General features: G+C 38.5%; 1 protein-coding gene across 3 annotated transcripts in view; it reads left to right on the top strand.

Moving 5' to 3' along the window:
* The window catches only part of LOC129725858 (proton-coupled amino acid transporter-like protein pathetic), a 62,644-nt gene extending 38,041 nt beyond the window's left edge, over window positions 1-24,603 (top strand). For all 3 annotated transcript variants that reach the window (XM_055682193.1, XM_055682194.1, XM_055682197.1), the window contains 5 exons: window positions 22,258-22,350; window positions 22,419-22,569; window positions 22,641-23,302; window positions 23,354-23,497; window positions 23,554-24,603. In XM_055682193.1, coding sequence (XP_055538168.1) covers window positions 22,258-22,350; window positions 22,419-22,569; window positions 22,641-23,302; window positions 23,354-23,497; window positions 23,554-23,821 — 1,318 coding nt within the window. In that variant the 3' untranslated portion in view covers window positions 23,822-24,603. The remainder of the gene's footprint in view (window positions 1-22,257; window positions 22,351-22,418; window positions 22,570-22,640; window positions 23,303-23,353; window positions 23,498-23,553) is intronic.
* The last annotated feature ends 226 nt before the right edge of the window (window positions 24,604-24,829 follow it).

Genomic DNA, 24,829 nt, shown 5'->3' with positions numbered 1-24,829 from the left:
TGCAGATGGAGATTATCCTGCACCACCGCCGACGTTTTTTGTTTAATTGTGGGGAATCTTGAAAATAAGAGTGAGTACACCTTTACAACATGCAGAATTGCGGCTGTAATATTCACCTGTGAGTTCAAATTTAACCTTGACTTCACGCAAAACTAATGACGCTATCGCAGGATGAAATAAAAACCATATTTTTTCTTAGATTACGTAATATGCTAGATACTTATAAACAATAACCTAACATACAAACTCGAAAATCAAATTGCTAACGCGGTTACCAACCCTCACCTTCTGTTGCTTGCGCATGCGAGCAAACGTCAAAGCACCAACGGTTGGTTCCCAAAGGAGGCGATGTTGGGTACGCTGCTTCAATAAGCAATCTGACAGCCACATCTATACCCTGTGTTGATCGCATAAGTGTGCTACCCCGACAGATTATTTTATTTCCTGATAACACAGTTGAAAGCTGGTTCCACACTGAAAGTTCAACAGCCCATATATCTTGAATGTCAGTATCCCAAAACGTTTGAGTGTTGTCAAAATATGGCAACTTTCCATTAGAGGAAGTGCTGGGTGACCCGCTACTGCACAAAGTCAGTTTCTTACTAGAGGAAGTTCCGTTGCACCAGCTGGCCCTGCCGCGATTACTGGTGGTATTACTGCTGATATCACTACTGCTGCTGCTATCCGCTGTTATTGCCATCCGCTGCCACTGTTGCTGCTGCTAACAAGAATGGTTGTAGTCACTGTTTAGAACTAATGTGAACAGTTTCGACTAAAACAAGCTTTTATATAGGCCAAATAGTACATTCTAAATTACTAGGTCTATAATTCTGTCGACCGTGCTTGGAAAAGCAATCATATAACAACCAATCAAAGGTCGAATCCTGCGTTTTGACAAGGCTTGAATAATAAAATTACAATTGACTGCCTTTGGGTTGATCCTTAGAAAATTTTCCAACCGGTTGCTGCAAGAACGAAGAAAATCCATCGAAAACTAACCGATTTATTAGCATTCGAAATTTGACATGTTTTTCACTTTTTTCCGGTTTAGATTTTCACTTTACATCCCTATGTAGCCGAACTTCCTGAGAGATGTAGTTCTACGTCAAAAGAAAGACTTGGGATAAAAATAGCCAAACAGAGGATGTAAAGCACGTATAAATAACAGGAGGGTTGTGTGCAAAGCCACGACCGCAAGGTTGAAGTAGAATACTTTTACAAGAAAGATAACCTTGCGTGTCAGTCATTTTTTCTAGTAAATAAACGTTATCAGATCAATCAAATTTTGCGCTTCAACAAGGATTGACAATTTTCAATAATATAGTAAGTTGCTTGTCATGGTTGGGGCTTGACAATTTTTAAGTTTTGAGATGAAATTTTTTCGGATGTCGTGCTCATGACTGAAGAAAAAGATTATTCAGTACGTTCTGAGACACGGAAATAAAGTAAAATTTATAACTTTTACAAATTTAAAAATGTAAATTAACTCATTATAAAATATTAGCTCTTCAATCAAGTTTTTTTTCCATCCTGAAAAGGACAATTTGTTGTTCAATTTAGTATCGGATAAGATGCCGATTACATCTTTGCGTTATCACTGATAGTGCGAACAAAGCATTCGTTGTGATAAAGTAAACAGTGAAATGCTGATATAACACTCAAAACTAGACGGATCACGTGTTGTCAAAACGAGTCAACTTTTCATTGAAGTCATTTACTAGTGCCCACTACCGCACAGAGACTGCATTTCACTAAAGTGCCTCACTGCATCAGCCGCTATCGATGCTGAGATCCCCTGCAACTAGTGCGCTATCCATATCCATGCCACAGTTGTGGCCGCTATACGCTGCCATTTGGTATCCGCTGTCCATGCATCAGCTGGCCCAGCTGCTATCGTTGCTGGGATCCGCTGAAAATAGTGCGCTATCCATTCCTACGGCACAGCTGTGGCCGCTATCCGCTATAGCTGGTGCTGCTGCTAAGGGAGGACGACTGCTGTTGTCGCTGTCTAGAACTATTATGAGCGGCTTCGATTGATTGATTGATTTCTTTTGAAGGGACTTCAACCCCAATCGGTCATTCGTCCCTAATATGAGCGGCTTCGACTGAAACAGGCTCTTATATAGAGATGAAAAGCTTATCGATAGTTATCGATAGGAGTAAGAAATCATCGATAACTATCGATAGCCGCATCAGTCGATATTTCCCATCGTTACTCTTATACTGACAAAGAGCACATTTCAAATTCCAAAGTCTATGTTTTTGTCGACTGTGTTTGGGAAGCAATCATGTTAACGACTAATCAATCAATCGAATTTTGCGCTTCAACAAGGATTGACCATTTTCAATAATATAGTAAGTTGCTTGTCATTATTGGGGCTTGTTTTTCAATTTTGATTATGCGAAGAATTGATTTTTATGCAGATAGAAAAAGTTTCGGCTGTCGTGTTCATGACTGAACGAAAAAATAATTCAGTACGGTCTGACACACGGAGATAAAGTAAAATTTATAACTTTTACAAATTTGAAAATCCGAATTAACTCATTAGAAAATATTAACTCTTCAATCATGTTTTTATCTCATCCTGAAAAGGACAGTTGTTCATTTTAGTATCGGATGAGATACCGATCACATCTTTGCGTTATCATTGACAGTGCGAATGAAGTGTTCCTTGTGATAAAACAAACAGTGAAAAGCTGATTTAACACTCAAAACTAGACGGCTCACGTGTTGTCAAAATGAGTCAACTTTTCATTGAATGCATTTACTAGTGCCCACTATCGCTCAGAGACTGCATTTCACTAAAGTGCCTCACTGCATCAGCTGCTATCATTGCTGGAATCTGCTGCAACTAGTGCGCTATCCACTGCTACGCCCAGACTTCCTGTGCACGTGTTTTCTTTCAAGCGACGAGAGAAATCTTTCTCTCGCTCGTAGAATTTCCATGTATGTGCGACGAGACGAGACACGTCACATGCAATTTGCAGGTTGCTCTTTCGCTTCTCTTTTGCACTACGAACTGAGCGAGACGCCCGTACTGTACATACTTGATACAGCTTGTGCGCTACAGCTCGTGACTCGTGAGACTTTCTCGTGTACACAGCAGTGCTGATAAAAGTCGTTTTCCCCAGCAAAATTCTTCGGTAATTAAAGCCAATCATTTTCAATTTTCACTTCCAATGATCGCAGCACTCTTTCAAATACACTACATTTTCGTCCTAGTAACGTGCTGTTATACTCAGATGAAATAGATCGCGCGCATGGTTCACGGTTACGGAATAAAATTTGACGACAAATCCAACCAAATGATCTTCACTTCAAAGCGAAAAAAAAAAAACAAACAGTCCACTCAACCAAAATAAACCTCACTGAAACACTTTTTCACTGACACTGACCGATGCCTTGACAATCTTCGTTACCTGATAAACTGATTTTGTTGTCTTGTTTCCATCGCATGAAATATAATGAGATGTTTTGACAGTTCACTTCCATGCAAAAAGCGGGAAGGGAGAACTCTGAAAGGATTGTAAAAAAATAACGTTTATTTATGCTTTTTTTCACTTTCACTCAAGAGTGTCAACAAATATCAACCCTGGTACACAGACTTCCTGTACACGCGCTTTTTACTCAAGCGACGAGAGTTTTCTTTTCTTTTTTCGGTCAGAGACTGCGGCGCACCATACGATGTCTCATAGCTTTACGAACTGAGCGAGACGCCCGTACTGTACCTTAGTGAACTTGTATATTAGAGAAATGACAAAGCATTCACCGTTAAGGAAACATCAAAACGGGGGAGCTGTATAATTTTGCATTGCCGTTATCCGTTTTGATGTTGACAGTTGTCTTAACGGAGAGTGTCTCCGCGTCTCTCTGGTGTATAGGCTGCCTAACGTACCTACATACGATATCTGCCGTCAGACCCTTCTGTAGGTGTATTAATCGGAAGAATTCACAAAACTATATAACTACGATCAGATTATTACGAACCTTCAGAACCTGATTTGCAATATCTAAACACTAAGGTCACTTTTTACGCGGCTTTTTTACGCGGATTCCGGAATTTATTCGGTGTTTTTTACGCGGATTCCGGAATTTAAGCGGTATTTTTTTTGTGCGGATTTCGGTTCCTCTTCACTCGGATTGCAGAATTTACGCGGTTTTTTTTTACGCGGATTCCGGAATATACGCGGTTTTTTACGCGGCATGTATTTCCCGCATAAAAGGCGACTTTAGTGTACTCAATTCGAAAATTCTATCCAACATCAACATGTACTAGAAAATATAAACAATTCTAAAGGTTTTACTATTTTTAACTCCGGAAAACTTATGTTGTAATTTCAAACCACATTTTTTATTCTTAGAACTACAAAACAGAGTTCTATCATAAGATAGTCAATGACATCTAAACCGACGAAAGAAACACTTCTGTTAACCAACGTAACACACTCTGCATCCGGTGAAAAGAAAAATATTACTCATTTTCGTACCGTTAGCATAATAAGTATAGTAACAAAACGTTCTTAATTCATGTTAACAAAAGTCGAATGAATTAATCATAGAATTTTGAATTGATAAATAAATGAACTAGGTTATATCATTGATAGTTCTAACAGTGTTTTGATGCATGCTGCTATAATTCCGTAAATAAAAAAACATAAAATCCCCTGCCTATATCCTTCTGCGCAAAATTAATTTCCTTCTCGCACCATTTGCGCGAAACAACATGCGAGGCAAGCTCGCGAGACGAGCTCACGAGATTTTGCACGCAAGCTGTCTCAAGTACGCGTCGCCCATGCACCGCACTCGTTAAGTTGAGAGAAGAGGTATCTTCGTGTACGTCGCAAAAAATTCCCAAGTTTTCTCGCTCGCACGCTGCACACAGCACGTAGCGACTGAATGAGAAACGAGACTTGTAGCGCAAAGCACACTGTCTCTTCTTTGTGCGAGCGAGATTTCAGGAAGTCTGGCTACGCCACAGCTGTGTCCGCTTTCCGCCATCGCTGGTATCCACTGCACTGCTACTGCTGCTGCTAAGGAATGACTGCTGTTGTCGCTGTCTAGAACTATTATGAGCGGCTTCGACTGAAACAGGCTCTTTTATAGGCCAAATAGCATGTTTAAAATTGCAAGCTATATGATTCTGTCGACCGTGCTTGGGAAGCAATCAAATAACGACCAATCAGAGGTCGAATTTTTTGTTTTGACAAGGCTTGACTATTTTCAATAGTACAATAGTGTGAATAATAAAATTACAATTATCTTCTTTTGGGAAGAATCTTAAAAGATTTTCCAATCTATTGCTGCAAGAACGAAGGAAATCCATCGAATACTAACCGATTTATTAGCATTTGAAATTGGACATATTTTTCACTTTTTTCGGTTTTAGATTTTCATTTCACATCCCTATGTAGCCGAACTTCCTGAGAGAAGTATTCTACTTCAAAAATCCGCGTCAAAACCACGTAATTTCTGAAATCAACAAAAAAACCTAAATTAATCCACCTAGCGGTCAGACCCAGCCTTTCTCATTCAAACTTATTATTTATGAAAATAGATTTACAAGAACGCTTCAATCCAATAAATGTATATTCACTCTTAAGGTTCTAAAAAATTGATGTTGTAATCTATACATATAAAAATGCAGTCCGGTCTGTCTGTCTGTCTGATCCATATAGGCTCGAAAACTACCGAACCGATCGGCGTGAAAATTTGTATGTATGGGTTTTTGGTGCCGATGAAGGTTCCTATGATAGTTTGAGACCTCTCCTTCTTCTGAAAGGGAGGGGTCCCACACAAATGAAACACAAATTTCTGCCCATCTCGAAAACTAATCAACTAAATGGAACCAAATTTGGCAGGTAAATGTTTTTAGTGGTAAAAAATATGTTCATAATGTTTTGACACCCCTCCTTCTTTTGGAAGGGAGGACTGCCATACAAATGAAACACAGATTTCTGCACATCCTGAGAACTAACCAACTGAATGGAACCAAATTTGGCAGGTGAATATTTTTAGAGGTAACAAATATGTGCATGATGGTTTGACACCCCTCTCTTTTCTATGAAGGAGAGGTCCCATACAAATGAAACACAATTTTCGCACAGCTCTAGAACCAATCAAGAAAATACAACCAAATTTGGTATGAGAATGTTTGGAGAGGTAACAAATATGTCCATAATGATTCGACGCCCCTCCCTCTTCTGGAAGCACATGTTTCTGCACGAATTTCTGCACATCTCGCGAACTAATCAACTAAATGGAACCATATTTGGTGATTGAAAGTTTCCAGTGGTAACCAATGTGTTCCATAATTGACCTCAGGTAACATTTTGGATTGTAAGATGGCAACATACGGTTTCTGGAAAACAGCCAAAAATGGCCGATTTCCACCCAATGTAATAATATCCGGATCTAGAATGATACACAGGAGCTCAAATCGACCACAGATACCATTTTGAATTCTAAGATGGCGACTTCCGGTTTCTGAAAAACAGCTGAAAATGACCAAATACCACCCAATATGAGTATCTCTGGAGCCAGAATGTTGCAAGAAGCTAAAAATTGACTTCAGACACCACTATGAATTGTAGGATGGCAACTTCTGGTTTCTGGAAAACAGCCAGAAATGGTCGATTTCCGCCTAACATGAGTATCTCCGGAACTAGAATGATACACAGCAGCTGAAATCGACCACAGAACCCATTTTGGATTCTAGGTTGGCGACTTCCGGTTTCTGGGAAACAGCCGAAAATGATCGAATAACACCCAATATGGGTGTTTCTTCAATCAGAATGACGCTCAGAGGCCAGAAATTATCTTAAATACCATTTTGAAATCCAAGACGGCGACTTCCGGTTTGTGAAAACAGCCTAAAATACCAATCCAATCAGGCACCATTTTGGATTGTCTAATGGCAACTTCTAGGAAACAGTCGAAAATAACCGAATAATACTCAATATGGATATCGAGATGATGCATAGAAACCAAACATTGACCCTGGACACTATTTTGAATTTGAAGACGACCACTTTTAGTTTCTGGAAAACAACCAAAATAACTAAATACCTGTGTCAGATTGATGCCAGAAATTCTGCTGAAAATGACCAATAGCACCCAATATGAATATATTAAGAATTAAGGCGATGTACAGAAGCCAAAAGTCGAGTATGTTGTCATTTCGATAAAACCAGTCATTTCAAACGGTTTGTTATTTTACTTTGATCATATCCTATGGCCGATTCTCCGTGCATTTGCAGACTTTAAACACATCGCAAGGAATCAACAAATTTGGAACGTTCAAATAGTACGATACCGCATTTAAATTGTATTGAGGTCACAAATATCGATCAAAGCAGATATCGTTTTAAATAGTCTTTGAATTTCTTTCCTTTCCATAACTTTTGAGCCACATATCAAATTGTTATGAAATTTGTTATTTGTAAGTTTGAGAGATGACTCGTTCATATGACACTAGTTATGTTCAAATAAGTCATGTAATTTTTGAGATAATAGACTTTCGTTGTTTTATTAACAATTTAATACATAACGGTGGCTTATGTTCGATTATAATCAAATGAAATGGGAACGTATAGGGCAGCCAAACTTTGAAACCACGTGTTCAATCATAATTCATCAGTTAACGCTTAACTAGTCCGCTCGTCTGATAATAATGTTGATTGTGTAGTTGCTGAGATAATGAAGTTTCGTGATTTTCACATTTCGGTACATTACAGACGAAGTTACAGTTCGATTACATTAAAATCAATGGGGTAACAGCTAGACTTATCAATTGACATTAATTTTGTGGAAATCGGTTCAGCCATCTCTGAGAAAAGTGAGTGAGTCCAAGTAGTCTTCGGAATATGTTCCTTTTCAAAGCTGGATTTCACATTTTAAAACATAACAGTCAAAGTAATAGTCCGATTGTAAAACAAATCAATAGGGTCTTATGGGGCAACTAGACCTTCCATTTGACACTGATTTTATGAAAATCGGTTCAGCCATCTCTGAGAAACATCAGTGAGATTAAACAGTCTTCACAACACGTTTTTTTTCGTAACTTTTGAACCACTAGTTCAATCTTTATAAAATTCAAAAGTTAAGGGTTTTCAAGGTAGTCAGTTCATTTGAAACCAATTTTGTTCAAACCGGTTGTGTGGTTTTAGAGATAATGATGTTTCATGATTTTTACATTTTGTTACATAACCTCTAAACTAAAAATCCGATTACAATAAAATTTAATAGGGTCTCATGGGACAACAAGACCTTTCATTTGCAATTAATTTCATGAAAATCGGTCCAGCCATCTCTGACAAAAGTGAGTGAGAATAAAAATCTGCACATACACACACACACACACACACACACACACACACACACACACACACACACACACACACACATACAGAAAATGCTCAGCTCGTCGAGCTGAGTCGAGTGATATATGCCATTTGGCCCTTTGGAGCACTTTTATATCTTCGGTTGTGCAAGTGATTGCTATACCTTTCTAGGAGAAAGGCAAAACTATACTTGTAGAAATATTTTAATCAAACCTCGGAAAATATTTTCTGCAACAAAAAATATTGGTTAATCGATTTGAAATTACAGATCCTTTCAAAATTGTGTACACTCCTGTGCAATGTTGAGTGAGATTGTATAACGGTGCGTTTATGAATCACTTTTATTCAACTCTCTTATGTTTTGAGTTATGATTCTATAAAACCCTGCCCTGAACAGTGCTAATTATCTCTTCCACTCTGTGAATGTTCAACAGATGACACATTAAAGTCACTATACTGCATCCCCTAGAACCTTGACTGTTATGTTTTAAAATGTGAAATCCAGCTTTGAAAAGGAACATATTCCGAAGACTACTTGGACTCACTCACTTTTCTCAGAGATGGCTGAACCGATTTCCACAAACCGAAAAAAAATCCGGGCTACTACGATGTAACAAATGCGATTTATGCATTATTTGAGGAATTTCTTATCACCGTTCTCTGTTCATTCTCGGCTGATCCGGCAAGCTTCGTTCCGTTCATTTTTTGACGTGGGACTACGTCTTTGTTTACTATACTGAGATGCATTCTGTGAAACTGGAAATGAAACTGGCAAATGTTGCGTCAGATTTCAAACGTTAATAACAGCGTAACCACATGATGGATAACAATAACCAATATGTTGTTGGATAGATAAAATGTATAACAATTTTGTAATATGCTAGTTATCACTCTAATTCAATTGCTAAGCGGTAAAATTGATAAAAGTTTCAATGATAGCTTTACGCGAACAATGAACCAACTACATGCGAGCATTCCTAGCACAGACGACGTGAATGGACACCAACCGTTCCCTGTGATATTCGCTGTATGAATATCAAAAAAAATTGACAGAGTCTCCCCGTCCCAATAGGTCAATTTATTTTTGCTTCCATGAGCTTAGACTAATATGATGTCTCGAAGGTAAAAGTTTTCCGAAAAGTTTGAAACAATCCCCATTCTTGAACAATTCCTAAACCTGCTGTCAGAACGTAATAAAAATTGATGTCTTGAAAGAAAACATGCTGGTATAAGCAACAGTACCAGTGGAGCAGAAAGCTGCAGGTCTCTCGTCGTCTATGATTGCAGCGGTACTATTTTATTCGTACATTTCAGCGGTACACTTTTATTCGTACTGCAGCGCGTGGTACTATTCGTATTGCAGTGGTACACTTCTGTTCGTACATTTTTATTCGTGTGCAATCGAGGAAAAACTGCAATGCTGCTGCAGATGGTGATTGAAAGTTTATCTCATAAATATGATTACCATAAATTACTTAACAAGAATTGTACATTTTTGCAACGGTTATAAGTTATATTTATTATATTTTATATTCGATATTCACTAAATAATCGTGACCGGATAGTATCGAAAAATTGAATTCCCAAATATACAAATTTATAGAAGAGTAAGAACCGGCGAATGCTGGTGAACTTTTGGTCCATTTACTAAGATTCATTCCGATTTTTTTCTTACATTTCAAAATTGTTAGATGATATTTTATTATTACAAAGTTTTCCATAATAAACGTTTATTAGCTGTCTTCGTAATACAGCGAATGAAATTGTAGGCAAATGAAAAAAATTGTCAAGCAAAAAACAAAAATGGAAAAGTTGATTGCTACGATTTTTTGCTGAAACTTGTTGATAATTTTGTTCAACATTTCTTCTCATGTTTGTCAATTAATGAATTTTCGTAAGGGCTCCCATATTATTTTGAAATTAAGATACATATTATAAATTTGATTTAATCAGAGTTCAATAAGACAAAACCATTCATTATGATAACGTAAGTATACTTGGATTTGGTTTTTTTTAGCGTTAATTCTGACTTTGACGCATTACGATAAATTCTTGGTGCTTTTTTAACAAGAACGATAAGCTGGTGCTTTGTCAAATACATGTTGATTGCACAAAAAATTCTACAGGCATAATATCGCCAAGGATAAACGATATTTTTTCGAGTGTTTTTGAATATATTTCTGAAAATAGATTTCCATGGAAGATTGAAAATAAAAGTACGTAAGTCACCAGGCAAACATTGCAAGCATTGATTCTGTCTGCGGAGTCTGTATATTTTGGAACAAAAAATCCCCTAATTACAATGTTAAGTCTCACGTCACCATTCCATACAACCCTAGGGCTGTATACCTTGTAGTATTTATTTAAATTATTTAAAAATTTTCTAACTGAGACTGATCTTGAGATTTGGTGATAGTCTGCAAATATATGATGAATCGAATTTTGGATACGTTCAAACTCAAAAGATAATTTATTTGAAATTGTTTTATCGGAATGAGAAATTCCTCGCCGTTTGGCTTCATTTCATCACTTCGGTTCTGATAATACTCATATTGGATGGCATTTGGTAACTTTCAGCTGTGTTACAAAAACAGAAAGCCACCATCTTGGATCTAAAAATGCCATGTGGAGCCAGTGTTTTATTCGACAATTTTTGACTGCTTTCCGGAAATCTGAAACCTCCACAATAAAAATATTACTTGCTCCCAAAAACCTTCACATGCCAAATTTGGTTTAATTTGCCTTTTATTTGTTCTTAAGTTATGCAGAAATTTATATGAAATCCCTCCTTTCCAGAAGAGAGAGAGGAGGTACAAAACAGTATGGAAATATTGCTAGCCCACAAAAACCTTTTTTGCCAAATTTGGTTCCATTTGTTTGATTAGTTTTCGAGTGCAGAAATGTGTGTTTCATTTGTATGGGACCCCTTCGTTTACGAAGAGGGAGGGGTCCCAAACTATCTTAATCACCTTTCCCGGCCGCGAAAACGGTTCGATTCAGTAGTCTTTGAGTCTATATGGAACAGACAGACAGACTGTTGTGAGAGGCAGTAACGTAGCTCACTGTTCCGGTCGCCAAAACTTATTACGAACTCCAGGAAGAGCTTGGAAACACCATCAAGAAAATAGTGAGCCATGTAAAAATTCTTCATGAGAAACCCACTAACAGGTCAGCTTACTGATAATCTCCAAAAATTGTTTCAGGATCCAATGTTTAAAAAACCGAACTCCACAGACAGTGAGCAGAATTATTCTGACTTGGTTTCTGCAGCATGAAACGCTCATCTCTAATTGAAAAGAGTCATTCTTATGTTCTTGAAGTCGTATTTAAGAAAAAACTGGCAACCAAACAAATGTATTTTGTTGAACTTTTCGAAAATAGATAATATTTTTTATTGCTTTTTCATGAATTCGAATCTTTTTCTCAGTCGCTTTTAATGTGATAACCCTTCTCGACTGAGCCCATATACCAACCTTCTTCGTTGGTCGTTATTTTATTGCTCACATCGCTAGTGCCAAAAATGGTTCCTGTGAAGCTGTAATTGGCTTTTTTGGAAAATTCGCGTAATTATAAAATATGCGTCTTTTGCAGACTTAATTCACATTCATGGATGGTCCCTAACCATTATTGATGTCACGCTAAGGTTGGAAAATATTAATAAGTGGCCCCGCTGTCGAAAAACATGATACCTCCCATCTGGGAATTACGATCAAATTAATTTAGTTTTGGAAATTTACTATAGGTACGCTGAATAAACGAATTAAGAAAAATTTACAACATACCGCGCAAAAATAATTTTTTTTGATAATATCTCATAAAACATTGCGAAAATTTTGAAATCTTCGTAGAAAATGACATGAATTTTGAAATTCTAGTAAACTCAAAATGCCAAAATTTTGCGAGCAATTTCAATGCCATATCAAGAATTTTCACCGTTCGCCCTAAAATGTACAGTAATGTGTACGGAGATAACGATATTGAATTGGAAAAAAATTCTTGATCATCATTACCTATAAAAATCAACTGGAAACTTTCGTCTTCTCGGAAAAATTCCCCATGCAAAATTTCACCGATCATAAAAAATCGATATTACATTTCATAAAGTACACTGATGGGCACAAAAATGTAACCTCATTTGCAATCTCTCCGACGCGCGAAAATCAATTGACCATCTAGTCATTGTGTGGAAGCCGATGGGCGTTCTTCATTCACGATCAAGTGTTGACCTTTTTTAAAATGGTGTTACCAAATAACGAGCTTCAAGAAATCCAGCGGCTTGTTAATAGATCCAACCTTCCTTCCATCACGCGAATGGTGGTTCGTAGGCCAAGTATGATGACAGTTCTACAAGGTATGCTATTCACGTCGATGCATTAGTATTAGTGATCGTTATGAACTTTTTCCAATTTTGTATGAAATTTGATTTGATTTTGCATTTTGAACTAAACTTATAAAACATACTTTCCTGGAAAGTTATAGAAATGATGTTGAAACATATTTTATTTGTGGGGAATACATAAACATGCTGCGGTTTAGGTAAAATATGCTGTTTTTCATCAATTTGCCGGTAACCTTTTTGCACTTTTCGTTTTTTTCTTGTACTCTAATAGCGCTTCTAAATAGAGTCGCTTATGTTTCATACAGTAACAAAAGTCATGAGCTATGACAATGACTAAGATTATGCTCCAACTATTAGAAATATAGCTGTAATATTTCACTCCGTAAATTACAAAACACAAAGACTTGTGTACTGCTAAGCGATCTATTAACGAATAATTTTTACATTACATCGAATAAGACTGACTGGTCAGACACACCTGTCACCTGTCTAGTTTATGTTGTACATTTGTGACAGCCCTATGGTTATGATAATGCTGTTTTAACTCTATTATTATTATTACACGCTTCTCCTTTGTGAAAAAGTTCGCTACTAAGCCCATTCGCCATAAAGCTGTGGAGGCTTAACTAGATGACCACTCCGAGTTCGTTTTAGTCCTTCTTCCGGTAACTCCTGACTCTCCTGCTGTTCGAAACCTTCGAAAGGATCTGATTCGTATCCTTCAAAGAAGCCAGAACCATCAGATGCAGTGTCATAGAAGGAAGTTGAATGTGACTCAGTATCAACTAGTTCGTTTTCTGAAGGATCACTATTTCGAGCTGAATCATTTTTGCACTCACCCCTCTCATTTGGAAGAATAATACTCCCGTTATTTGGTGTGTTCAAGCGATTCAGACAATGTTCCTCCAAAAGCAGCTCACTAGGATCGAGATCATTATTTTTGGTTTTAGATATGAAACGGCGGTTTCTACGGAAGTAGTTACTGAAGTTGTCTTCAACAATATATGATCTATCATTCACCTTTCGCACAACGCTCCCATAATGCCACTCTTTTCCGTTCTTTTTGAAAATTATACGTTCTCCCTCACTCAGCACTGGCAAAGATTTTGCGTGCTGATCATAGTAGATCTTCTGACTCTGTCGTTTCTGATCAAAACGATCCTGTATAACTGACTCTTCCAAGTTATTACGATGTAAAAGCTTTGCATCAATTGGCAACCCTGTCTTTATTATACGGCCATATCCATAGCACCTTCCTCAACACAGCGTTTCAAAAGATTCTTTGCAATAGCTACACCCTTTTCTGCAAGGCCATTACTTTGGGGATATCTTGGACTAGAGAAAATAAACCGAAGGTTGTAATCATTAGCAAACTTGTCACAGACTTCTGAGTTAAACGGTACATTATCACATCATATTTTGGTTGGGTATCCATAGAGACAAAATATAGCATTCAATGTTCTCACAACCGATGAGGCCGACTTATCCACTAGCACTTCTGAGCACATGAATCCAGAGTACGAATCAATCAGAACAAGAAAACTTTTACCCGCATAATCAAAAATATCAACGGACACTTTATGAAAAGGGTAGTCAGGTTTATCGTCTTGCTTCAGAGGCTCTTTTTGATTGTTGCGCTTAAATTTTTCACAAACCATGCAATCTTTGACAGTCTCTGAAATATCCTTGGTCATCCCAGGCCAAAAAACATGCAACCGCGCACGAGCCAACGTCTTTTCGATCCCCATATGAGGTGCGTGCAACCACTTGCAAAGCATGTCTTTGCTCAGCATGTCTTTACCAGGAGTATAAATAATAGACATACCAGCATATTTAAGTAAGAACATAAACATTCGTTGCAGCCTAGGTCCTTCGAACTATCAGTCTGAATGACAACTTCCTTTATCGGGTCGTAAATAGCCAACACAGGAGAACTCGATATTATTTCCAGCAACTCTTTGAGTTCACCACCATGTGCTTCAGTCCATTCCCATTTTTTATCCTTCCTGGTCAGCTCACGCAAGAGAGCGGTCCTCTTTGACAGATTCGGTATGAATTTTGCTAAGTATTAAAACAATCCCAGCAGCCGCATTACTTCTGTTTTTGTTGTGGGAGTCGGAAACTCAGTAATAGCGCGAATGTATTTGTTATCTGGTCGAATTGTTCCATCCTTAATTACGTGCCCCATAAACCTGATTTCACTGCATCGGTACTGGATTTTATCTGCATTGAAGCGAATATTGTTTTTCATTGCTCGTTCAATCACCATCTTCAACACACGATCGTGTTCTTCATAATTCTCGCCCGTGATAACGATATCATCGAAATACACCTCCACGCCAGGAATATCACCAAAAATCTGAACCATTTTCTTCTGAAACATTTCCGGTGCACTATTAAGACCAAACGGTACACGGTTCCAACGAAATCTTCCAAACGGTGTCATGAATGTCGTCAAGTCCGAGCTCTGGCGATCAAGTTCCAACTGCCAAAACCCACTCCTGAGGTCAAGGACAGTAAACACTTTTTATTAGACAACCTGCTCATAATGTCATCAACTGTAGGAATGAGAAAATGTTCCCGCTTGATGCATGCATTGAGAGGTTTGGGATCCAGACAAATTCTTAATGTTCCGTTTGTTTTTTCCACTATCTGAATATTATTTACCCAATCCGTAGGATACTGTACTGGTGCGATAATGTCTTGATCAACTAATTCACCTAACTGATCCTTCAATCTGTCGAGCAGACTGAATGGAATTCTTTTCCGATAATGCAATAATGGAATTGAACCTTCCTTGAGAATTGATCGATTGAACACGTCCCAGGACATTTACCTAGTCCTTCAAACATCTGCTTAAACATTTCTGTAAACTCAACAACATTAGACGGCAATATACTTCCAAACTGAACCGCGCAGGTACGCTACATCAATCCCAAAGCCACACATGATTACAGGCCCATCAGTGGTTCAAAATTGCTATCAACAACAATAAATGAGACAATATGATTTTCACCTTTGTTCATATCCACAAAGTCACTTGACCATGGACCTTGATTTCGTTGGCGCAATAATCCAGTATTTTAAACTCATCAACACTTGTTATCTTAACTTTTATTCTCTTAACAAGATCAAATGGAATACAGTTAATATCTGAACCCGTATCGAGTTTAAAGTAAACTGGCCTGCCATGAATGAAGAATGTTTTCATCCATCTAATCCGATTGACACTTCGTCCATTTACATCGTCTCTACAATAGAATGTATCTGATAAGCCTACCTGTTCAGTACTGTCATGCTGTTCTAGCTCGTGCACAACACAATTACCTGAGTCACGCCAGTCAATTGATCTGATTGTTTTAACTGTTGTTTTCTTCTTGTCTTCCTCCTTTACTGCACGGTGATCGCCAGTCGATTCATTTCCTCCAGCTCTGCAAAATTTTTGAAAATGACCGATTCTTCCACACTTATTACACTTGATCTTCGTTGCCGGACAAAAACGCAAATGCTGATTGTTGAAGACGTGACCACAATTATAACAGTAGCGCTTGACAACAGCCACCTCCGCTGAATCATTTTTTGAGACTTCCTCTATAAGTGTCTTAACCTCAGCTTGACCCAAATACTTCCGATCCAACAACAGTTTGTTTGTTGCCGCAGCTTCAAACACCTTGCAAATATCCACAACCTTGGACAACGGATCATCTTTTCCATCCAACAACTTGAGTTGTAACTTCTTATCCTGAACTCCTATTATGATACGATCTCTAAGCATTCGATCCGCATAAGATGTATGGCAGTTCATACACTCGAACTCGCAATACTGCAACTGTGTTCGCAATTCGGTTTCAAAATTCCCGAACGTCTGTTTTTCCTTTTGGGTAATCATGTTAAATTTAAATGCTTCCATAGCTACGTTTTTTCTCGGCAGACAGAAGTCATCGAATGCCTTGATAACGACAGCAAGTGTCCGACGATCGGCAACATTCGCTTCAGCTCCAGCAATACCGTCTCGTACAGCAGCATGTTCATTTCCACCTCCTACATCCGCTTGAAGATCGACTGCAGGTGCACCACCATCCGCGACAACAGCAGCAACTCCAGCACCATCACCCGCAGCAGCTTCCATATCAGCAACATCACCAATACCACCGAACATACCGTCGAAACTTCCGTCGTTCAGGAACAATGTGTTGAATATTTCAACTCCACGCTGACCAATCAACCACAGGAATGTGGCTATCTTACTTTGCTCCGAATCATTTACCTTGTTGTTAGCAATCATGTAAATAGTAAATGTTTGCTTCCACTTCGGCCATTCCGCTGCCAAATTTGTACAGTCAAGCGGCTGCGGAAGTCTTTGTTCTAGAGACGACGCCATTTTACTTTTCTTCCTCGCACGTGTGAACAAACTATTTATTCCAATGAGGTGAAGAATTCACCGATTTTCCACCTTGTTCACTATCCAGCAGTTCAACGCGAATCCGTGAAACAACTTTCCGACAAAAGTTTTCCGATTTTTCACTTCTGACACCATGTAATATTTCACTCCGTAAATGACAAAACACAAAGACTTATGTACTGCTAAGCGATCTATTAACGAATAATTTTTACATTACATCGAATAAGACTGACTGGTCAGACACACCTGTCACCTGTCTAGTTTATGTTGTACATTTGTGACAGCCCTATGGTTATGATAATGCTGTTTTAACTCTATTATTATTATTACAATAGCATTTTTATATATTTTATTTCGACATATTGTCACAATTTTTCACACTAAATCTAAATTAATATCAATTTCTAGTGTGTTTCAACTGGAGAATCACTCTTCAACCAAAAAAATCAGATATGAAACAACATAAAACGAGAAATTTCCTAAAATGTTCTGAATTCCATACAAAACGCGAAATTTTTCATAACGAGATTTGTTTGTGTGCGTGGATAGACAAAAATGTAGCATACCTTGTAGAACTGTCATCATACTTGGGTTCGTAGGTTTTTTTTTCACTTTCCGGATGATCAGCGTCTCCGTTCTTGCGTCAGTCTTACGTTTCGGTTCTCTTCTCAGTCGGTCACTTGCACCGCACTAGTGATGGGAAACTTATCGATACTTATCGATAATATCGATAAATGCGGGACATCGATATTATCGTTAATTTTTTGACGTTAACGATAATTATCGATATTATAAGGGTGAGCACAAGTCAGTGCGGCTGGTTACTGGAGGAGACCCAAAAGAAGGAGACCTCAACTACCCTACCCCAGGAGTTGCTTTTGCCGCTAGGTATTTGTTGGGTGCTGCTATTCGACAAGATTTAGCATTGTTGGGGGTGGTGTGAAGGTTCGCCTCTGTCACTGAGTTTCTGAGAAAAAAAGGTAACTAAAAAGGTATTTATAGTTTTTAGTTTCCTAAGAACAAATGAACTCGACAACATAGTACTGGAGAACTTCAAAAAAATAACTAAACTTTTTGCACCATCTCATAAAAAGCAATGATACGAAATTGTAATAAAATGCATTTTTTTTGGCTTGCCAACTCTTTTAATATGATGGACATGCATAGCGGTAGTCTATTGGTAACTCTCTGGTAATTGTTTAGTTTAACTGGGAACTGTTTAAGTTTAAAGTATCTGTTAGCCAACAAACAATTTTTAGTTCCACTAAAAATCCAAATCAACAAAATTGTTGCGCCAAAAAAAGTGTGCTGATTTTTACAGCGGGTAGACAAAATAATTGAGATGAATAAAACTCTCTCAAATTTTAAATTGCCAAAACTTTGCGAAAAATGAATCAATTTTGATGACCGGTTTCATTTCACTGGAAAACTATCCTAGTTTCCTAGTATTACTTGGGAACTTGGCGTGACCAACCTACACCGAAAATGTTTCGTATTTCAAGAGTGTGTGTCAAAGTGTACATTTTAGCAACTAAATTGTCTATCTAAAATACTTCATTTAAAAGAATCTGAGATCACCGATATTATCTAAAATCATTTTTCGTTTTTTAAATTATATTTTTTTCAGAGTAGGATCCTTAAATCATTTTTTATATTTTTGAAGGAAAGTTCAGATAATTTTTACTAAGATAAATTCATTCATAAGAAAAAGGTTCAAATACAGTTAGGTTTTCTTACGCGGGGGATACATGCCTCGTGAAAAAACCATGTTAAATCAAAAATCCTCTTGATAAACCGCTTCAATTCAAAAATTCGTGTAAAAAACCACGTTAATTTGAAAATCTGCATAAATAACCTTTAAGAGAAAATCCGCGTAAAACAATCTGACCTTTTTAAATGTTAATCCAGATAAATTTTCAAACGCAAGTTTGCAAAGTTGCTTTGTTTAATAATACCTACACACCCACAATGTTCGATTGAATTCTGCTAGAGTGCTGCAAGCTCAAAGAAAATTAGTACCCAACAGGGAAAAAACCGCCAAAATCAACACCCATACTTAATAAATTCATACCTCGATGATTCCTTGGCTAATTTTCAATCTATGGCTACCATTGAACTCGAGATAAATTCTGATTTATTGACAACATATAAACCTGAGTGAAACAGAATGTCAGAAAAAGTTCTACGCGTTGCAAAAATGTACACTTTGGCAAGCACTTCGGAAATCTGAAACATTTCCAGTGACCCTTGGCCACGTCCAGTTCTCAAGTAATACTAGAAAACTAGGACAGTTTTCCAGTAAAATGAAACCTGTTTTGTCAAAATTGATTCATTTTTCGTAAAGTTTTGGCCATTTGAAAATTGACAGAATTTTGCCTGCTTCAATTATTTCCCTGATTATACAACCTTCAAAACGAACTTCGGCTTGAAACTACTCCGTAGAAAGCACTCCCGGCGTGAAACCCGAAGACTTTCCAAAACAAACTGCTTAACTCGTCCGGTTGTTTGAATTTTCATTCTCAGTATCGTAAGATTTGTCATTCAAGGTCTTAACACAATGGATACGTTGCGGCTGCATTTGCGGCAATTTGACAGTTAGCCCATACATTTACTGTCAAATTAACGTCAACGCAACGTAAACGTATCCATCCTGTTTGGGCCATCACTGTCTCTGTTTTTAACAGATTTACATAGCAGAATTGCATTTGTTAAATAACGTTTGCGATGAAAAAATGGATAAAAATTGCCGCTTTTTCATGGGTTTACCTTTAATCGCACTGACGAAACTACTCATGCATCATCAATTATAGTAACCCATGACTTAAAAAAAAATTGACAGATTTATCAGTCAAACTTAACTGTGATAGTGAAAAAAGTGAAGCTACTTCGTTCAGAAGTGTGCGCGTTCAAAGAACGGTACCCCGCCGCGTCAAAAACGGACATCGTGCGGCACTTTGTGGACGCCGGGAATGCTATTCTGACATCTACAACATCTTGACACTATTGGACAACGATAAGAGCATCGAAAGAAAGCCCGGTTCCGGACGGTCAACGACCCTGAGCGACAAGAAGCTTCAAAGGATGCTGAAGAGGAAGACCGAGGGAAAAGTGGCTAAATTGCTACGTGCACTTGGCCGGGAGGTTGGTGCATGCGCTGAAACAGTGAAAAAGTATCTGGAGAACATGGACATAGGAAGCGGCAGTCTCGTCCACTCGTCCACTGGTCTCGGAGCTGCAGGCAATGACGCAGCGACAGCGGTTGAATAAGATAGTCAAGTCGACTTTCCCGGCGAAACGCGACGTGGCAGTGGTGATGGACGACTAGACCTATCTCACCCTGGATGGCAACGACTAGCAGGACTCTTCGTATTTTACCTCCCCCACGAAGGAACTGAGCACCGAGGTAAAGTTTATTTCACAGACCAAGTTCCCCAAGAAGGTGCGGCTGTGGTTGACAATCAGCGAGAAAGGGATGTCAAAGTTGCTTTTCTTTCGTTCCGGGCTGGCCGTAAACGGGGAAATTTATAGTACGAAGTGCCTGACAGAAGTTGTGTCGTTCATCAAGAGATACCATAAGCGCGAAGACACGGTGTTCTGGCCAGATTTGACGTCGGCCAACTACTCGAAGCGATCGTTGGAAGAGATGGAGCGGCTGAATATCGATGTGGTACCGAAGTCGGCGAATTCGCCCAATGTCCCCCAGCTGCTTCCCATCGAGAATTTCTGGGCAACCTTGAAGCGCGAGATCTATTCCAACAACTTGTCGCGAAAACGGAGGAGGAGTTAATAAAAAAACGAAGAAAGAGCTTAAAAACATGACTACACGCATGTTTTCGTCCGCCATGGCGAATGTTCCGGTTAACTGCCGGAAGGCCGCACGGAAGGACATCATATTTTTTTGCGAGGAAGCTAACATGATTACCTTTCATGGGAAATTCATCCAACTCAATTATCTCTAAGACATCACCATCACCATCTGAAAAAAGTCCATTTTTTCTACCGCAAACGTTAGCTGTCAAATTATCGATACTTATCGATAAAATCTATAAAAGCCCTGAAATTATCGATTGTTATCGATGTTTGTTTTGGGCGATATTTCCCATCACTACACCGCACTACAGAGCGTCTGATGCTTCCGATGCTTCCGAATGACCAGCTGGACCGCACCACGACTTTCCCCATACTTCTCAGCAACGTTGAGACTCCTCACGCTGAAAGTAACGCACAATCAACTCTCGGACCTGTGTTGAGATTTGTTTCCCCACCAATTTTCCGGAAATTTCCTCACACACAAAAACACATCACCATGCACGAAAAGTTAACTAAACAGCTACGAACATAATGTTTGTGTCAGATGTAAACAGCCTTGACATCTGGATCCGAGTGGTCCATGAATTTAAAAACACCATGAAACAAATTTACCTCCTCCTCCTCCTAACCCCACTTAGCTTGGGTCACAAACCTCAACTCCCCCTGAAAAAAAAAAACGTAACAAACAAAACAGATTGTTTGTTTGGAACTCCAAGTGATTTTTTATGCAGCAGAGCTTTCAGAACATTTCAGAATGCCACAAATAGAAACATTTTGACAGCTCTCGCTGCAAAACTTTGGGCAATGTTTTAGTGTGTTTCTAGTCTACATTTTTCATCAGTCTTTCAAAAAAAATGCTACGTCGATTTTAGTCCAACCCCACGGCTTGTCCCAATGTTCAATATTGGCACACTGACTTCAACCGCTTTGAAGCCTGACTTCATCGAGAAGACAAAACTTTTGGGATCAAGTTTTTCTCATACACCCAGTTGGCCCCTTTATGATACAATTTTTTACAACTTAAGTAATGATACCACATAGATATTCGTTTGTCGATACTCAAATGTATTTCGGAATTATTTTCTGTTTAGAAAAAAAATACTTTTTTCACCAAACAGGAATGTTTAATTAAAATAAACAAAATTCGCATGGAATGTGTGGCGGTTTTCGTGCATAACATTTTTCTCTCAATGGTTCGCATCTGCGAAGTCGCGATGAAAAAGAAAATTTCCAATTATACACTATAGTGTTAAACACTTGAATTTCACTCGAATCGTGAAAAGTATCGCTGCAACTGAAAACATGCGTCGAAACTAAAACTCTTATCAGCCAACCGATTACCAAATTGTTTGTTTTTTCCTTGCAGATACAAGATCACTCCGGCCAAGCCTGATGTGGAAACCGCGGCGGTGCAATCTTTCGATCCGTTTAAGGAGCGATCCTTGGAACATCCTACCACGTAAGTGTCCCATTTTTAAAAAAGAATACTTCTGTGGAAACTTATCGAAATATGTTTTTCATCCCCAGCGATGGCGAAACGTTAACCCATCTCCTGAAGGCCTCACTCGGAACCGGAATTCTGGCTATGCCAATAGCCTTCAGCTATGCTGGCCTCGTAGGTGGAATATTCGCAACAGTTCTAACGGCACTTATCTGCACACACTGCGCCTATGTTTTGGTACGTGATTTTAGTAACAAAAACTGTTTCGTTACATAATATTACCAATAACTTTTTCCCCTCACCAACAGGTCAAATGCGCCCATACCCTCTACCATCGAACAAAATGCACGGCAATGACTTTTGCAGAAGTAGCTGAGATCTCGCTGGAAAATGGACCCGAGTGGGGCCGCAGGTGGAGTAAATTTATACCCAAGTGTATTACCTACGGTCTGTTTGTGACTTACTTCGGAACATGTGCCGTGTACACCGTCATTATCGCTACCAACTTTCAACAAGTCATCGAGCATTACACAGGATCGGAGATGAATTTGCGAGTCATGATCGCCATGCTTCTGGTGCCCTTGATCTTACTTTCGTGGATCCCTAATCTGAAGTACCTGGCGCCGGTTTCGATGGTCGCGAATGTTTTCATGTGTGTTGGATTGGGCATCACCTTCTACTATCTGGTTACCGATATGCCGGCACTGAGTGAAAGGCCCATGTTTGTTTCTCTCATGAGCTGGCCGTCGTTCTTTGCGATCGTGATCTTTGCTATGGAGGCAATCGGTGTTGTAATGCCGCTGGAAAATCAGATGAAGACTCCGCAAAACTTTATCGGAATTTGTGGTGTGCTGAACCAGGGAATGGGTGGAGTTACCTTGATTTACATTCTGCTGGGATTCTTGGGATACGTGCGATATGGAGACCAAGCGTTGGGAAGCATCACCCTTAATTTACCAGTTGAAGAAATGTGAGTGACCAACATTGATTCAAGATGTGACACTAACAGTTTTCGTTACAGACCCGCCCAAGCCGTGAAAATTCTGATTGCCTTAGCTGTTTATTGTACATTTGGACTGCAGTTCTACGTTTGTCTGGACATCGCATGGATTGCCATTAAAGATAACTTCACGAAGCGCCCCACCCTGGTGAACTACACGATGAGGTTTGTGTTCCTAAGCAGTTGAACCACTCGAACAAATTATGATCGATCATTTTCAGAACCATTCTCGTAACTGCCGCGGTGTTGCTGGCTGTCGCCGTCCCTACCATTGGACCATTCATCGGACTTATTGGAGCTTTCTTTTTCTCAATCCTCGGTCTGCTCATTCCTATTCTGATTGAGATGGTCACCTATTGGGAGCAAGGCTTTGGCAAATTCAACTGGGTTATCTGGAAAAATGTACTTGTATTCTTCTTCGGACTCATCGCACTGGTTTTCGGCTCCAAGGGTGCCATCGAAGACATTATCCAACTCTATGTTAAATAGACTGAGTAGCATTTCATATATTCAAATCTCGCAGCTGCAATACTTATAACAAAAAAAAAAAATATATAAGTGTGAGGCACATAATGCGTCCTGCCGCGACTGCATTTTTATGCTTTTTGTACTATTAATTTTAGATAATGGTAATGACTTTTGTCCCTAAAAGAAAAAAAAGTGCTCTACAAAGTTGTAGGATAGTTAAAATAAAGACCCTTCGACACAAGTGCTTTACAGTTGCAGTGATAGAATTTAAGACAAGTGCCTACTTTCATTCAGTCTAGTGGAAACCAGGGCGAATAAAAATAGAATGCAATGACTTGAATTAAATCGTTTAGTGCATATGGTAGGGATTTTACTAAACTGTAGTTTAGCGGACACGACGCTTGCGTCAGTGAGATGAAACGTAATTGTAAAGACGGAAGTATTCGTATCCGCAGATTGAATGTTGTTTTGCGGATATCAATACACCAAGCAGTGTGCGGCCATGGGACCTAATAGATTCCGGCTAGGCATAGGTTATTTTAAAAATAAATAAAAATAAAAAACACGAAGACACACCAATTAAACCTAACGTTGTCATTAGCAGAAACATTATATGCAGTATAAAATTTTAGCAAGCAAAATTCTTTTTATAAAAGAAATCAACGAAATAGGCATACAATTTAAATGGCAGCAATGAATAAAGTTACTATAGACACAATTAGATTTTCTTGTAAGACTCACAACCCCTGCTGTAATTGTGGTTTAATATAAAGAGCAACCAGTTCGTTGCAATCACTGGTTAACTTTGAGTTGTTTTTTTTTTTTTTTTTTTTTTAAGGGGGGATTTGTTAGTAGCTTAAGTATTTATGATAAATATTAGTAAATAATGAGTATGTGTGTCCAATCACAAATGGTGACTTCTCAACACTGTTGGATATTTGTAATTTTAATTGTTAGGATTTGTTTGCTTTCGCAATTAGGACTTATCATTCGTAGGGATTTAAACCTACTTGTCAAGAAAGGGAAGTA

The sequence above is a fragment of the Wyeomyia smithii genome, chromosome 2 (assembly GCF_029784165.1).
Source record: "Wyeomyia smithii strain HCP4-BCI-WySm-NY-G18 chromosome 2, ASM2978416v1, whole genome shotgun sequence".
Lineage (NCBI taxonomy): Eukaryota > Metazoa > Arthropoda > Insecta > Diptera > Culicidae > Wyeomyia > Wyeomyia smithii.
This window is presented reverse-complemented; position numbering and strand designations above follow the sequence as displayed.